This window comes from Pteropus medius, unplaced genomic scaffold (genome assembly GCF_902729225.1).
Source record: "Pteropus medius unplaced genomic scaffold, Ma_sr-lr_union100, whole genome shotgun sequence".
NCBI classification, from domain to species: Eukaryota; Metazoa; Chordata; class Mammalia; order Chiroptera; family Pteropodidae; genus Pteropus; species Pteropus medius.
The window spans coordinates 859486-876661 of NW_024345479.1; the positions used below are offsets into that span (position 1 = coordinate 859486).

Genomic DNA, 17176 nt, shown 5'->3' on the forward strand with positions numbered 1-17176 from the left:
TCAGAGATCACTTGCTTCAGGCATGGCAGCAAGTTTAGCTGCCCCACTCCTGGCTACAACTGGATTGGAGGGAGGAGGGCTTGGAGAAGTTTTTGTCCACAAGAATGTCACAACATTGTTACAGCGTCAGTGTGACCCAAGTGCTTGGCAGGGGCACAGGCATGCTGACTCTGCATACTGGGCTGACCCCTTAAACTGAGCTGCTCAACGCATGATTCTCCACCCTGGAACTAGACAGCTATTAGGGGCAGGGAGCAGCTCCAGAGACTTAACAGGACTGGGGTAGAGGTAGCGGAGCTCCAGAATGCCGGAGGAGTAGATACAGTCCTGAATATTTTATATAGTCTGCTCCAGAAGTTCACCAGCACCTGTCAGACCTGATGTCCCAGTTTTTGGTTCAGAAAATGTAATCTGTCTCACAGGTAACGGAGAAGAGGGAGGTAGCAGTTCATTCATTCCAGAGTCTATGCATGAGGTTGGGTCGGGGGTAGGAGCAGAAGAGTGGCAGAGATGGCTTCAGCCCTGCGCTAGAATCTCCTGTGAATCCGCACAGAGGTGAGTGAGTGAGTGGGACACAAGGAAGTGTGACTGGCACTCTCCTAGCCCCACTTGCTTACCCTCTCCCCCACCCTGTGTCACACTGGGAGGTTTGATTTGTTAGCTTCGGCTCTTAGCCTCGCCCCGCTGGCTCAACCAAGAGGGCCCACGTGCATATGGGAAAGCAGTCTGCCACGGCTGCTTAAAAAGTGGGACTAAGCAACTGGGTTCGGTATGAGTGCTTTCAGGCAGCCGGGATACAGACGTTTTTCCCATGGGGAGACAGGAAGGAGACTCCAGGTCCCCAAAGCTGTACTACGGCCTGTTCGGCCAACACCCCGCCACAACACCCATATCCGATCAGCAGTTGGCCCATCCCCTAAGCGATCAGGCCACTTCTCATAGCCCGGTACGCTCTCCTCCCAGCGTAGCCTCACCCATCTCCCCACCCGAGGCCCCGCCCCGCGTCCCTCCAGGTCCCAGCCGCGGGTGGAGAGGCGGTGCCTGCTGACCATTTGGACGGATGCGCCAGCGGGACTACAAGTCCCAGAAGCCCCTGTGGCCCGCCCACAGGGGCGGGGCTATGCCGGATAGCGAATTGGGAGGAGCCCTGGCGCTCAGGCTAGGGAACGCGTGTGACCAATCGCCGGGCGGCTCGCAACGTGAGCTGATGGGGGCGGAGAGAAGCCCTCAGAGGCCAGGACAAAAGCCGGATCCCGGGCGGTGGCGGGAGGGTGGCGCGCTCCGGGTAGTGGCCTGTGATTCAAGGCCTGTGGAGGGAGCGCCGCGCACAGACTTTCGCAGAGAGGTGAGTGGCGGGCGGCTGCTTTCACGGGAGGGCCCCGACCTGGCCCAGGAGCTTCCTGCTTCCCTCCCTCAACCCGGAACCGCCTCTCCGGATGCCGGCTTGCTGTTCACGTGCCCTCCTTGCACCTGTTTGGAAGTTTTGGTTGTCGTAGCTTTCGGTTAGTCTTCGTCCGGGACCCCGGCCAGCGGCTGTGTGCCGACTACTCCCCACTTCTCCCACCTTCCAGTTCCTGGGAATTTGCACAGGTCTTGCTGCAGTCCTTGCTTCTCTTCCGTCCGCCGAATTGCATTTGCTTCCTGCGGGTGCCCCTCGCCCCCTCCCGGGGCCAGTTATCGAGTCTCTTCGGCTCTATCGGGCCACCTCTTGCTCCCATCCGGTCCCCCACCGGATGCGAGGGACGGGAAGTAGACCGGTGACCATTCACCTCACTCCGGCTCCTCGCAAACCAGGCTCAGGCCCTTTCTCTTAGTTCTGTGGAGAGTCGATTGAGCCCCGCACCGAAGTGGAAGGAGCGAGCCAGGAGCGCCGGCACAGCGAGCCATGGCAAGCCACGCGGGCCCGGGCTGCTCAAGGGTGCTCGAGGCCTGGCCTCTCCTCAGGGACCTGGCTGTAGAGTGGCAGCGCAGGAGGGACCCTCCTCGCTCTGGAGGTGCCTTCGGGCCCAGCCTTTAAGCGACAGATGGCCGGGGTGCCCGTCTCCCTCCCCACCCCTGGCGCTGACGCCAAGCTTGGCCCAGGCAAGGTCCTCAAGGGGCCAGAGGATGCTACCGCTGCCCTCCTGTTGGGCCTGGCAGAGGACCAGTCCCAGCGCTGGTTGCCCTCTCTAACCTTGACAGATACTGTGCAGTTCCAAAGAGTTCTGCCATTTGGTGGTCCCCAGCGGTCTGCCTGGAAAGAGGATTTTGGAGAGGATAGTGGGGAGCAGTGCATAGCACAGTCACTTTGCTCTGGGTTTCAGCCATCTCAGTTCCTTGGATTTCTGAAATGTTAGGTGACAGGCATCTGGAAGACCCCAGCTTCCCAGACTGGTAATTTTCACCTCTTACAGAGCTTCTTAAACAGCTTGGGAGACCTCTATGGAAAGATCCCTCAGACACTGGGCAGCTGGTGTCTCCACCACCATTCTGACACTATGTAAGGGACACTCACAGAACACCACCCTTTCCTTTACTCCAAAGATTGCCTGTTCCCTCAAAAAAAGCCAGCCTTATGGATATTAACCTGCTTTTTGTTCTTCCCAGAGAAAGACCCTAAGTAGTATCCCTAGTGGTTCCTCTCCACTGGCTGTGTCCCAGAGGTACATTCCTGGGGAACAGTCTCCATTCATTCAGCCTTCCCTGTGGGCTGCTTCTGCCCTGATTGGCTGCTGTAGATGAACTCAATCCTGGGTCATTTAGCCTGTCTATTCAGCTCATAAGGTCCTTCCTTTGGTGTGTGTATGTATGTGTGGGTATGAGTTTTAGGTTCCTTGGCATGATTTCCCCCAAATGGTTTACACATTTACCTGTTATTTGGTAGCAGTTTCTTAGGCCCCACAGTGGACCCCCAGGGTCTTAACTCTGACCTGAAATCATCTATCACCAGTTTGACCATGCATTCAGCTCCTAGGGAGGCAGCCTAAGACTTTGAGGATGTGCTCCTCAGACCCAGATTGGTATATACTTTAAGTCCCATTGTCATTAGGGCAAATGTTTTAAATTGGTGGTCTAGAGACCATCAGATAATAGTCATAGGCCAGCACCTTGAAATGATTGCACAGTCAGGTACATGCACATGTTTCTGGGCTTTTCTTCAAATACTCAAGAGTCTGAGACCAAATAGGTTAAGAGCTGCCGCCCTAGGGAGACTTCAAGACTCTGCTGAATGAGACTTATCTCTACCCAATCTAAGTTACAAGATTTGTAAGCCTTCTTAACCTGCATTGGTGAATATACAGAGACCAGATTCTTTTCTTGCTTTTATTCTATTTTATAAATTCTCTGTCTTGGCCTTCAGAGGACCTGCCCCATTTAGGCCAGAGTCCTCTGGTGGCAAATCTGTTTTTTTTTTTTGGTAAGCGGTCAAATCTTTTCTATCCTGTATTATCCTCTTGTTGTATCTTCTCTCGCATTTCCTTCTGAGGACATTATGGAGATGAGCTCTTGGATCCGAGATTTGATCTGGGGCTCAAGAAAATTAATGATTTTTCCAGCTATAAGCTATAGAAGGAAGGTCCCTTTTCTCACCCTGTCCTTTCCAAAGTTGGGTCTTTGTCTGTTTTGTTGGGAGGTGCCAAGTTTGAGGGATTGTTGTTTTGGGAGTGTCTATCAGACTTCTCTCTGCTGGAAAGGCTAAGCTGAGCAGCTTCCTTCCTCCTGGATTTTGTAGTCACCTGTGCCTGATGTGCCAGAACTGCTGAGGGTGGTCAAAAGCTGCCTTCTCCTTTCTCTGCTTGATCTGCCCTGGGCTGCGCTCTGTTTGGGAGGGGGGTGGTGTACCCATCTGATTTCAGGACCAGTTTTTCTGGTCTGAGTCAAGAAGGTTGAGAAATGGAGCTAGAGTGGGTGGGGGTGGAGGAACTATGGGGCAGTGGGGCTGGTTGAGGCCTCTCTTCCTGAAACTCATGTTGAGATGGAGCTGGAAGTCATTCCAAGCGGAAGCCAGAAAAGGGCATGTCTCCTTTGAGCCCCTTTCCAGTTACCCCACTTTGGGCCAGACATCAGACTGAATGTGCCCATTGTGCCCAGCTAGAGACTAGCTGGGAGGCCGAAGGAGCCAGCTAAGCCAAGATTAGAACCTGAAGCCCCAGCCTGGCCAGTTGGGAGGGAGGTACAGAGTGACCCCTGGAACGTTGGACTTTCCTCAGCTGGGAAGGTACATGCACATTTTTCCAACCTTCCTGTGTGTATAAACCAGCCAGTTCCCTAACTCTGCCCTCCTTTATTTGCACTTGACTTTTCTGCCCTAGCAAATTCAACAACTTTAGTTCTGGATCTTTGTGGGAGACACAGGAGTGGCTTTTCCTGATCTGGCCAAGCTTTTGGCATAATGACTTGGTTTCCTTCCCCTCCCACTCCCCCATTCTTCTCCCCAACTCACTCCAGTCACTACCCATGGCAGAATGGGTGTGTCAGGACAGAGTGGTAGGGAGGGAAATGAAATTGTCACACAGACCCTTCTTTGAAGTGAAGTGGTCTTTTCTTCTGAGCTGAGGTGTGGGGTTTCCTGAGGATCAGGAGTTAAAGGATTTAGGTTTAAGTCTTGGGTCCCCTGCTACTTAGTTAGGCTTCTTGGGTAAGTTATCTTAATCCTTCTGAGCTTCTATTCCTCATCTAAGAAAGGATATGAATCTTGATGCACTTCACAGTGCTCACATAAGGTGAGCTTCTATATACATGTGACTGAGATTGGTTTCTGCCTCCTCCCCCATCCCTGGCTCAGTTAGAAGTGACTAGTATGAAGTGGTCCCTAGGGAGTCCTCTGTTTTGCTCTAAATTAGCAACTGGGTGACTTGGGGCAGGGGGTGGGAAGCGATGCACTGAAGGTCATAGTTCCCCCACCCTGTGTCTCCTCTTAACTCATGGATGGGAGTCTAGTGTCCTGAGAGAAATGAGCTTTGAGATGACTCTTCCTCTTCACTCCTCAGCGGGCTTAGTCTTGCTTGAAACTAAGTAAACTTATTGGCCTGGCCCTCAACTTGGTGATGTATGTAAGTGTGTGAAGTGGGTGAGTCCGGGTGTAGGGGAGAGAAAACCTATAGGAGAAGTAAGGCCAGCATTGCATAATTTGGCTGTGCTCCCCACAGGTCTCAGAACCAAAGGGTATGTGTCAGTGTCTGTGTGCCCACCTTGGGTGGGACCTGCACTCACGTTTGGGTCACACCACTGATATTCTGGTCTCCCCATCTAACTGCCTTTGTTGCAGGACAAATGTCATGGGTGAGGTGGTTTTCCTAGAGGGAGTAGAGACAGGATAGGATTGATGCCAAGAGTTCTAGGGCAAATGCCACCTTTATTTTTCCCTACTGTTTCCGTCCCCCACTGTTTTCTGATCTTCCTCTTCTGCTGATTGAGATCCCATCTTTCCTGCTGGGGCAGCCCTTTTCCTCCTTGGGAAGCGCTGAGATCTGGTCTTATTGTCTGGGGACAGCTGGGCTGCATCTGCCCTTCTAGAGAAGATAGTGCTTCCATTTCCTGCCCCTTCTGACCAGCTCCTCTTACCCTAACAGGTAGAGCAGGTCCCTCTGCAGCCATGTCGGCCAAGGCGATTTCAGAGCAGACTGGCAAAGAACTTCTTTACAAGTACATCTGCACCAGCTCGGCCATCCAGAACCGGTTCAAGTATGCCAGGGTCACCCCTGACACAGACTGGGCCCACCTGCTGCAGGACCACCCCTGGTTGCTCAGCCAAGTGAGTCCACCCTCATCTTGGACCTTTCATATAGGTCCATAGTCCAAGGAAGAGAAAACACTCAGTTTGTTGGAGATGTCCTAATGGGTTATGTGATGGCAGGCGGCTTGCATCAGTGGGCAATATGCAGTGCACTGAGGAGGGTTTTGTGTTCAACTCCCCATGTGTTGAGGTACCCTAACACGGCTTACAGTCATGGGCTTGGAACTGGACACACAAGTCCAAATGGCAGCTCTGTTTATTAATTATGTGACCTAGACTAGAGCAAACCATTTTACATCTCTGAGTTTCAGGATCCCCATCTGTCAAATGGACATAACATTCACCCTGTAATGATTAGCAGTAATGTCTGAAAAGCACTTAGCAAGCTGCTTGCCACTTGGTAGATGCTCAGTAAAACATAGGTATGTGCTGCCCCCGCTACACACACACACCCTGTAGGATATTAGGAATGTGTCAGGGCCATGAGGAAGTAGGACATTGTACTTTGTATATAATGGTTGATGGCCTTGGGGGGCCAACCTGGAGTAGAGGCTCTTCAGATCCCTGCAGGGTCACTGTTGGGAAGGGTTGGGAAACTTAGATTTCTTTGGCAGAGCCCAGAGAACAAGGCAAGGACCAATGGTGAGGGTTTCAGGGATGCACAGTTCTTCCCACTGGGAAGCCTCCCAACCACAAAGGGAGTTGCCTCTTGAGGTAGTGAATTACCTGGCCCTGGAGGTGTATGAACTGTGGCTGAGGGCTGCCTGTTGGGCTTGTAGACAGGGTTCAAGCACGGGGATGGTGTTGACCAGATGACCTCTAAGGTCCTTTGTCACCCCAAGAGTCTGTCTCTCTGTTCTTCCTTTTGGAACACAGGGCAGTGTCCATATCCCGAGGAGTTTATGGTTTAATGAAGCTAAGATACTACTTAGGGGGAGGGTAGGGATTCACTTATTCATTCAGCAGGTATTTGGTGAGCATCTACGCTGTGCCAGGTCCCAACCTGCGCACAGATAGTTCTAGATTCTTGGTTGTCAAAAGAAAGATGTAGGCTGGGATAGATGAGCGAAGCCTCTAGGAGTTGACCCTGAAGGAGGAGTGGATTTGGTTTGGGGAGGAGGGTGAATTGGAAGCCACATAGGCTGGCCTGTGTTTTGGGTGCCCAAACTGTCACCTTGTACTCTACCTTCTCTTTCCTTACTCTCATTCCAGAGATTGGTGGTCAAGCCAGACCAACTGATCAAACGACGTGGAAAGCTGGGCCTAGTTGGGGTCAACCTCACTCTGGATGGTGTCAAGTCCTGGCTGAAGCCACGGCTGGGACAGGAAGCTCTGGTGAGTCTGAGTTTAGGGTCGGGTGGATGTAGTGTGGTAACAGAAGCAAACATGGTCACCTCCAGATCAGTAACCCTGTGGCTCACCCCCACAACTGGTCAGATTTCAGCCTGGGGAAGTTAGGAGTCCTGCGGAGCTGATTTAGGAAGCAGGGCCAGTATTGTGCTCATTCCCAGCTCCCCTATCTGGGAAAGGCCAGATGTGCTGCGTACTTAACCCCAGGACTGTTAAAAAATCAGAAATGGTCTGTTTCTTTAACAGTGATCTGAGGTCCATTCTGGGAACTCCTTTCTTTTCAATTTTCAGAAAGGTTATGGTAGCTTTTCATGACATGTATACCCTAAGAGGATGGGTAAAATAGTTGAAGAAGGGAGATGAAGAATTATTTAGATAGAAATGTGATTGAACCAAGAACCTAGGATGTGACAGGTAATACTATTGAAGAGTAAATTCAATTTTTGGCTTCTCCTGGCTTGGTGATTAATCTCAGCTTTGTAGATGAGAGAGCTAAAGGGAGTTTCGGAAGGCTAAGAGACGCTCAGAAATAAAATTGCATTTATTTTCCATCTCACTCCCAAGAGGAGCTAGAGAACAGAAGGGGGAGATAGGCTGAGGCTCGGTTTAGACTAGGGAGCATGTGCCACCCATACCTGGTGTCCCATCTGGGATGACCATGGACCAGCAGTGAGCTGTTCTCTTCCTTGGCTACCTCACAAGTAGGATGAAGGTGGCAGTGGAGCCAGCTTCTCTGATTAGGCTTCCTCAAATTAGCTCTTCATGTTAATTCCCAGTTTCTGGCCCTCACTGGTAAAGAGGGAGCCTTGAAGTTGTACATGGACCTGGAGGCTGAAGGATTTTGACCTTCATGCTTCCAGGCCTTTGGGGAGAGGACAACAGAGTTGGGGGGTAAGCAGTGTCCCTAGGGAGGTCCTCATGCTCCCTTCTCCTCAGCCGGATGTTGGGAAGGGATGTCGGGGACATCTGAGCTGGCAGCAGTGTTGGCCCTGGCAAGAGCTGCTCATTATCTCTGATGGATCACTGTCTGGTCCCTGACTCAGCAATGACGCACAGGCAGGCGGGGGCTTCAGGACATGCTGGGTCGAGGGCTGTCTGCCTCAGCTGCCACCAGGGACCTACTCAGACTGATTAGCTCCGCAGGCCTGTTGTCCTCAGCCGTGAGAGTCTGTGTGGAAAAGTTTTCCTAATCAAGCTCTTGCTCTCTTCTCAGCGCCTACCACCCCCACTAATCCCCCATGTCTGGACTCATTCCTCGCACTGGCTCTCCCTGCCTGAGCTCTGGGATAGATAGCCTTGATTTGCCTGAGCTCTTTAGTTTGTGTGAAGGCAGGAGGGAGATGACTCCTAATCACTGTGCTTTTGGGGGTGGGGCAATGTTATAGCTCATTTATCACTCTCTAGAGGAGGCAGAAAAAGAATGTGCAAGGTCAGTACATATCGAAGTATGGCTGACACAAGGGCAAGAGGATGAAAGAGGGGATCTCATGAAGAATTCTTTAGCTTAGGAGTCTTTGACCCTGTTGTCCTGGTTTCTGGAAAAATCTCTCTTTGCTGAATGTTATGGTAGTGCCTGGGCCCCACTTCCTTCTGCCCTAGGGATCAGGATGTGCTATCCATCTAAGCTTTATCTCCCTCCATCTCTGTAGGTAGGCAAGGCCAGAGGCTTACTCAAGAACTTTCTGATCGAACCCTTCGTCCCACACAGTCAGGTATGTATGAGGTAGCTCTAAGCTGAGTCTGCTCCCTCTGGAGCCTTGTGTTTATTGACCCTGAAATGATGAAAGGAGAAATCAAGCTGCTAGAGAAAAGTCAAAGGGGCCAGAGTCTGTGAAGCTGCACTGAGGGTCTGAGGGGTCTGTAAAGAAGGGGTGCAGAGATGAAGGAAAGGGCTTAGTTTGCAGTCAGGAGGAATCAGGGATGGTGACTTCCCAGCACTGGGATGAGAAAGACTTAAAGGTTGGACCCTGTCCCCCAGATCAGGTCATGCTGACCCAGTCTGAACTGTTGGCCAGTGAGGCAGTGGCCTTTTCTTTCCTCTTGTCCCCCAGGGGGAGGCAGTGAACAGGTCTGCCCTGGTGAATGTTCTCTGTGGGTTTTAGAAATGAGACCACAGGGGTTGGACCCCAGCCCCAGTTCGGTGCCCCTCACCCACGTGGTGCTTTCGTCCACTCTAAGGCAGAAGAGTTCTATGTCTGCATCTATGCTACCCGAGAAGGTGACTACGTCCTGTTCCACCACGAGGGAGGGGTGGACGTAGGCGACGTGGATGCCAAAGCCCAGAAACTGCTCGTTGGTGTGGATGAGAAGCTGAATCCTGAGGACATCAAGAAACACCTATTGGTCCATGCCCCTAAAGACAAGAAAGAGTTGAGTGAGAGGGTCTGCAGGGAGGTGGCAGTGGGGGAACGGGGAAGGCCCACAGGCTCTGGGCACAGCAGGGGAAGCAGAGTGGCCCTCCCTATTTCAGTAGGAGGCGGGGAGCAGATGGTAGGCACAGCTCCTCCCTGTTCCAAGGATGGGAGCTGGGGTGGCTGATTCAGACTAAAACATGCCATCAGCGTCCCTCACCTCCTTGCCCCTGTCTGTCTGGTGCCTCCTCCTTTGGCTCCCTGACTGACAGTTCCTTTCCGCCTCAGTGGCTGGAGAGTGATGTCCAGGGAGCAGGTTTGGCAGAGGAAAGTGAGGAGTTGGTGGGGTGGCGGGATGGTGGGATGATGGGAAGTGGAACTGTCAGTGGTGGCATTGCTGCTGAGCCCACTCCCTGATGGATTAACTGTCCTTCTCTCCCTTCCCCTTTAGAATTCTGGCCAGTTTTATCTCCGGCCTCTTCAATTTCTATGAAGATCTGTACTTCACCTACCTCGAGATCAACCCCCTTGGTAACTGGGGTGGGATGGGGCAAGGGTCAGTTAGTTATAGGAGGGTCCCAGTGCCTACGGTAACCTTGGTCTTGACATTTATAGGACCAGACCTCCACTTGCAGAGGGCAGTACAGGCAGGTGTATGTGTGCAGAGGGATCTCTAAGCTCTTTCCTGTTTCTGAGTTCTCAGAAGACCATGATTATTCCTCCTTTTGACCAACTTTAGCTTCTTTCTTTGGCCTTAATTTGTTCTGTGATGGGGGAAGTTCTGGTTTTGATCTGATTGTGCCCTGTGATTATTCCTGCCGGTGGGTTAGGCTATCGGCCCAGGAGAAGGGCTGCTTCTGTATTGGTTTGACTTTTTAGGCCCTTCTTTCCTCTCTGCGCTCTCAGAGGCCCCCTCCCTCCCCCTCCGGGAGCTGGTCAATCATTGACCACCATCCATGCCGCCCCCACCCCCATGGCCCCAAGCCAGGAAGCCTTGGCCCAAGCCTCTCAGGCAGAGAAGGAGGCAGGTGGTATGGGTTGGTTCTGGCTAAGGCTTCTCAGGGCAAAGTCCTGATTCTAGGTTACAGCTGGGGACGCAGCCCCTCTAATGGGCCAGATGGCTCTGTGCTAACTTAATTAGCTAAATGGCCCTAGGGGAAAGGGAAGATGGATGTACAGTGAGGCGGCAGTAAATGAATCCTGCTGGCTGGGAGCCCAGTGCACCCCATGGCCTCCCACTCCCCCCAGCAATGAGCTTACCCCAGCTGGACCCCAGGAAATGTGAATGTGCATGCATATGTGTACACCTAGGGGAGTCTTCTGGCAGCAACCTGCACCTTTCCCATTTTTTAATGCTTGGGCCATGAATGAGTGAATGGTTAGATATTTAAGAGAAAGTGTGTAGCATTTTATGAAAATGTTTACAAATTGCTATAGCAACTGAAACAGACTTCCCTGTTATATTACCTGTAGCTCAGGGAGGGGGAACTTGTCTTCTAAGATTTGTCTTTCCTTTGATGTGGGGAAAGCTGCGGCTCCGTAAGAATCATTCAGGTTTCTTGCCAAGGGAGAGAGTTATTAGGCCTGTGTGGGCCCTGGACTCCATGGGAGTGGTGTGTGGGGAAGTCTGTAGAGGGGTTTGGAGGTTGGTGATCCCCTTTGTCTGGGGCTAGTGTCTGATTGCCTCTGCTTTTCTCACAGTTGTGACCAAAGATGGCGTCTACATTCTTGACTTGGCGGCTAAGGTGGATGCCACTGCCGATTACATCTGCAAAGTGAAGTGGGGCGATATAGAGTTCCCTCCCCCCTTTGGGCGTGAGGCTTATCCAGAGGTAAGGCTGGTTTGGGAAGGACATGGAGAGCGATGGAGGTGCGGAGGGGTGACTAATCTCTAATGAGCATTTGTCCCCCTCGTAGGCTGTATTTGGCAGAGAAAGGCAGGCTGAGGATCATTTAATTTTTTAAAAACCCCACAGGGGGTGGGGGTGGGAGTCAGCCAAGCCTCTGAATCCTGGCCAGAAATCCTTTTAGACTTCTCTCTCAATCAACCTCCCTGAGCTCTTAACTTGATTTCTTGCTTCTTGATAATTCCAAGTAGCTTCACCGATTTCTGTGTCGGAGGTAGTTCTCTCTGCCACCTGCTGAGAATTTTAATTATTTCTTCCCACCTCATCTTCAGAGAGGTCCTCACAACAGAATCAGGCCTGCATAGGTAACCCAGACCAAGGGAAGAGGCTGGACTAGGAGAAGGGGTAGGACCTAGGGGCGGAGAAGGGTCTTGTGATAATCTAGGCGGGCAGATGCTGGGAGCAGGGGCTGTTGTCGAAGCAGAGTAACATAGTGAAGCTTGGGACTTAGGCAGAAGGCCAAGAATTTGAAGTTGGAGAGAAAGGAATTGGGAAATTTGTCTGTAGTTGGTGACTGTGGCCATGCGTGGTTTTGGTACTTGAAGATGCCATTATATTTTGTCCCAGGCACATAAGGCCCCACGCAGCCCCTTCTCCCTGGCTTTACTAAGGCTGTTAAGGACCTCTTCATGTGTCTCCAGGGAAAGGGGAAGGGAGGGGGCTTGAGACCTGGGACCTGGTGAAAGGGATGCCCCCAGGGCCCACTTGTTGTGTCGTCCCTAGGAAGCCTACATTGCAGACCTGGATGCCAAAAGTGGAGCAAGCCTGAAGCTGACCTTGCTGAACCCCAAGGGGAGGATCTGGACCATGGTGGCTGGGGGTGGTGCCTCAGTCGTGTACAGGTGACTGAAGGGGCTGCTGAAGGGATGCCAGTCGGTTTTACCCAGGGTCCGCATATGCGTGCCCTGGATCAAGCTGCTTCACCTCTGGGGATCTCCAGTTTCTTACTTTGGTGCAGAGCAGGAGTCATGGGACATACCAGAGGGATCTAAGAGGCTCTAGTGAGGGCCTGCACCTTCCTATTTACTTCAAAATGAAGTTATTTCTATTAGTTTTGGTTCTTATAATTAGTGATATGTGCTCTACATGAAGGTACAAAAATACAGAAAATGAACCAGAAAGTGAATGCTGCTGTGTCCCCACCCTTCCTCCCACCAGGTCACCGCAATGAACACTTTGCCGTGTGTCTTTCCAGACATTTTAGCGCCTGTAGAAATATGCTTTTGCAATTTATAGAAATATTTGGATCTTATTCTATACCCTTTGTGATAATTGATGGTGTTCCACTTAAAGCACAGTAGACGTCTGCTCGTTTCTAGGCCTGTGATTGGCCACATCCTTTTCTATGCTTCCCTCTGGCTGCAGCAATTGTCTTTCTCCATTCACCTGGCAGGGACTCCTGGGTTGTCTGTTGGGGGGTGCTCTTTGTTCATTTCACCTACCATCGTTGGTCAGTCCAGGACCCCACGATGGCTTAGGGGTGGCAGAGTGCACTGCCTGGGAGAGTGATGCAGCACAGTTAACCTTCGCATGTGACTCATATGGGGCTTGAGGGTCTGACTTCAGGGCTTTGGGGGCGTCTGTGTGTCCTTCCAGTCACCAGGCTGCCACCCTCTGCTATTAGAAATGAAGTCAGCACTGATTTCCCTGTCTCCCTGGCAGTGATACCATCTGTGACCTAGGGGGTGTCAATGAGCTGGCGAACTATGGGGAGTACTCGGGTGCCCCCAGCGAGCAGCAGACCTATGACTATGCCAAGACGATCCTCTCCCTCATGACCCGCGAGAAGCACCCAGATGGTGAGACACACACTCTCCTTCCCCAGGACGGCCCAGCATTCTACAGGGGGAAGTTTTGGCCTGGGAGGCACCGAGGTTGTGGTCCTGGTCCTTTACAACCTGGGGATAGTCATTTAACGTTTAGACCGCAGCTTTCCTGACTACGCAGTGGGCAGTGACAGCATCTGTCAGATGTGGGGCTCTGACAAGGAGTGATATGTACAAAAAGCCCTATAAGCAGGTGCGAGGGAGGAGATGAGGTGTGCTCTCACTCTGACTGCTATAAACTCAGTTCTCAGAGGCCTACTTCAATATTTGTTACCTGGCTGTGCAATTCCAGCTTCCCTTTACCACTGGTCCAGTGTTTGCAGACTATACATACCAGTTCCCTTCCCTGACGTCAGATAGAGATTCCCACCAGGCGTATTCAGGAACCAAGCTAGGAATGGCCTAGAGATTCTGTGGGTTCAGATTAATCCCCTGCTCAGTGGTATAGGTAATAGAGAGTGGAGCTGATAAAACTGATAGACATCGCGAGAGACCAGCCTGCTCCTCCTGACTCTGCACTGATACCTCCTAACAGTTGGGGGACCCTTGCTCAGAGGAGAGAACTCTCAGTTGGCTTTCTGGTGAGATGCTCAAGTCTACCTTTCTAACCCTTTTCACTTCCCTCTTGCTGCAAACCCAGGCAAGATCCTCATCATTGGAGGCAGCATTGCGAACTTTACCAACGTGGCTGCCACGTTCAAGGTAACGCGCTGGAGTGACTGTGCAGTTTCTGGGGAATGTGGGTTTGGAGGAATCAGGGAAGGGAGGTTTCCACAAGCAATCTTTAAGACAGAAGCAAGTTCTCATGAGGTACCCAGTCTGGATTAGGGGCTCTTGCCCCATGGTCCCCAGTAGAGGATGCAGAAGACACTGTGACGCATCTAGATCTGAAGCTATGTGTCTCTGGGTAAGCAGCTGGCACTCGCTGGGTTGTAATTCTCCCTTCTGAAGTGTGGGGAGAAGGCCAAGGTCTGCCAATCCCTCCCAGAACTAATTCTTAAAGAACTGGCTTGACGGACCCTCATTTTCAGCCCTCCATTCTGACACACTCTGGGTTCTCTGCAATGCCTAGTCTTTCCTCTCACAGTCATCAGCCCTTGCTCCAAAAGGTCAGAATGAGGAAAGTGTTTTGATGATTTGGGGCTCCTGCTCATCCAGCCTGGACTCCTGTGCACAGGTCAGTTTTAAAGTATGACTGCCGTCAACGAGGATGACAGCTAACATGTCTCAAGTCATTCCCTTCAAGACAGCCACCTCAGGAGGCCATTTATTATTCTACACTGTCGGATACTCATTGAGGCTATTCAAAAGAATGTGCCGCATCTGATAGTTCTGTGTAGGTTTTGAGAACAATGAATAAATAAATGTCAACCCTGAAAGTCTGAGCTCTCAAGAAGTGGAGGGCCAGGCCCCGTAAGTCCTGCCTAAAACAGGGTTTCTCTAAGTGGACCTGATTTAGCAGACACACCTGAAACAGGTCAATCTTGTCAGCTTTGTCTTAACTTATCAATCCTATAATAAAGGCAGCACTGGTGATAAGGATGGTTAGGTCTGGAGCAGGAATCATGTTAAAAGTTTTGGGTGAAATGGCTTGGGTGACATTAAACTCCTGACTCGGTAAATTAGCTCTCATCTGGAGAGACAAAACTGTTACACACCTGTATATTCTCCCACGTTTCCAAAATTGATAGCCATTGCAAGAGCGGTTCCCCTAGATCTCTTGAAGAAGCTTTCATAGGACGTTGACATTAAGTAGACCACGTCCTGATACCTCTGAGAACTCATGCGTAGGACCTCAGCATAGATCCCCCACCCCCATAATTGCAGTAAAAGATAACAGGAATGACTAGACGGAATGAGAGGGACCAGCAAGGTCCCTCTGACGTTGGAGGCCCAGCACCGCACACATCAGATGGTGTCACACCTGGATACTCCAGATTCTCACCTCAGCAACGTTACAAGTGATTGCGTGTCCTAGGCCTTTGGGTAGCTTATGCATAGTCCAGTCCACATGCGTAAAAACCCTTGACTGCTAGGTCCTGCCATGCTTCGTGAAAAGCAGCCCTTGTTATAAACACCCTGGTACGTTTGTTTGTCATGGTTATAAATAATTGATTTATGGCTGCTTTATTTTTAGTCATATGCATGTTTGTCCCTTTATGCTTCCAGGGTATTGTGAGAGCGATTCGAGATTTCCAGGGCCCCCTAAAGGAGCACGAGGTCACTATCTTTGTCCGAAGAGGTGGTCCCAACTATCAAGAGGGCTTACGGGTGATGGGAGAAGTTGGTAAGATGGGGACCTTTTCTCTCCCTCCCACCCTGAGTGTCGGTGGCCTGCTTCCTTGGGAGTTCTGAAAGAGTCAGTCTTCGGGTACTTCCATGCCCTCTCACTCATTTCTCTGGTACGCAGCTTTCTACCTCTGCTTTCTGCCCTCCTCTGACACAGAGCACCCGTCCTAAACTGCAGAATCGGCAGTAAAGCATTTTCACTTAGCTGTTCGTTTTCCAAATATTTGCGGAACGCCTGCTCTGTGCTGGACTCTGCGCTAAGTGCTGGGGTTACAGCCACACACACGCCAGCCAGCCAAGCCCTCGTGCCGTTGAGAACAGTGACTGTAATGTCAGGTAGCGCTAAGCATGTGAAGGAAAACAAAGCAGGGTGAAGGGATAGCGTGTGTGGGAGGGAGGGGGGACAGTTTTAAATGGGGTGATCAGAGAACGCTTGACTGGAAAGGTAACATTTGGGCAAAGACCCGGCAGGGAGGCAGGAGCAGGTTTGTGGTGACTATCTACAGGAAAGGCAAACTCCAAGGACCTGAGGTGAGAGTACCAGCGTGTGCAGGCCCAGCAGGGAGGGCCAGGGAGTAGGGCCAAGGGAGTGAGTGGCAGGTTATTGGGAGACAGAGGCAGAGAGGCAGTGGGGGCAGACATGGGGCTAGTACAGGTCCTGGGGGTACTTGGCTGTCACCCTGGGTTGGCAGCCACTGGGAGAATTTGACCAGGTAGGTGACACAATTTGACTTAGGTTCGAAGGGTCATTTTGGCTGCTTGGTGGAATACAGACCAAAGGGCAACCACAGTAGAAGCAGGGAGAGCACTGAGCAGGCTGTGGTGGCCTGGATGTGGGGACGAGAGGGCACGCATCTGGTAACTGGTAGAACCGGAGAGTTGCCCCTTGTTGAGATGCAGGAGGAGAATGTGTGGCATCCGTTTTGGTTTCCTTTCTCCCTTCTGCGTTTTGAGTGGCTCCTGCAGGTTCACAAGGACCTAAAACTCAGAGCATTCAAAAAGTCTAGGACCGTATCTCATCAGTCAGGACTAAATTTGGGCCTCTCTGAGTTGACCTGACTGAACCCGAAACCTATGAACTTCGTGACCAGCAGCTTTGGTCTTGAGTAAAGTGCAGCCCCGTTGCTGAGAGCATTTACGTGTGGAGCAGGTTCATATGAAGTGCCAGAGGGGTGACAGACATAAGACACTCGTTCTCAGTGAGTGTGCTCTTTGATTGGATAGACAAAACCTCTTCATCTTCCTGTTTTTCCAAATCTGGTACCCACAGCAAACACTAAACCCACCTCGATCACTTAAAGTGTCAAGTCCTAGTTTTCTCCTAAAAAGTATCTGCTATGGGCCCGGCCCTCAGGACAGCACAGTCACAGTTGTGACATTAGACAAATAAACAATAACTGGCACAAGAGGCTGATCTACATGGTGAAACAGGCAGCGGGGTGTGGAGGAGAGGGCAGAGAAGGCCTTTCTCAGGAGGTGGCACTTGAGCTGTGTGACAAGAACAGCCTGGTGGAGATCTCGGGTGAGAGCGCTCCATGCAGGGGAAGGAGCAGGACCAGAGGCCTGGGCAAATGAGCCCAATGTTCAAAAACAGAGGTCAGGCCAGGGAGGCTGGAGTGTGGCAACAGCAGGCAACGAGGGGTTTGGAGAGCCAGGGTCAGGCTATGAACCAGAGGAGCGTAAACACCAATAATGGTCACTTGACAGTGTCAGCAAAGCTCTTTCTTGTTCTTATCT

General features: G+C 51.4%; 1 protein-coding gene across 8 annotated transcripts in view; it reads left to right on the forward strand.

Moving 5' to 3' along the window:
• Window positions 1-422: 422 nt before the first annotated feature.
• The window catches only part of ACLY (ATP citrate lyase), a 40078-nt gene continuing 23324 nt past the window's right edge, over window positions 423-17176 (forward strand). For 2 of the 8 annotated variants that reach the window (XM_039873470.1, XM_039873474.1), the window contains exons 1-11: window positions 1194-1345; window positions 5553-5734; window positions 6929-7051; window positions 8716-8778; window positions 9245-9435; window positions 9869-9948; window positions 11119-11249; window positions 12048-12166; window positions 12987-13123; window positions 13791-13852; window positions 15320-15437. In XM_039873470.1, coding sequence (XP_039729404.1) covers window positions 5576-5734; window positions 6929-7051; window positions 8716-8778; window positions 9245-9435; window positions 9869-9948; window positions 11119-11249; window positions 12048-12166; window positions 12987-13123; window positions 13791-13852; window positions 15320-15437 — 1183 coding nt within the window. In that variant the 5' untranslated portion in view covers window positions 1194-1345; window positions 5553-5575. The other 6 variants (XM_039873475.1, XM_039873476.1, XM_039873472.1 and 3 more) reach the window with 5 other exon arrangements.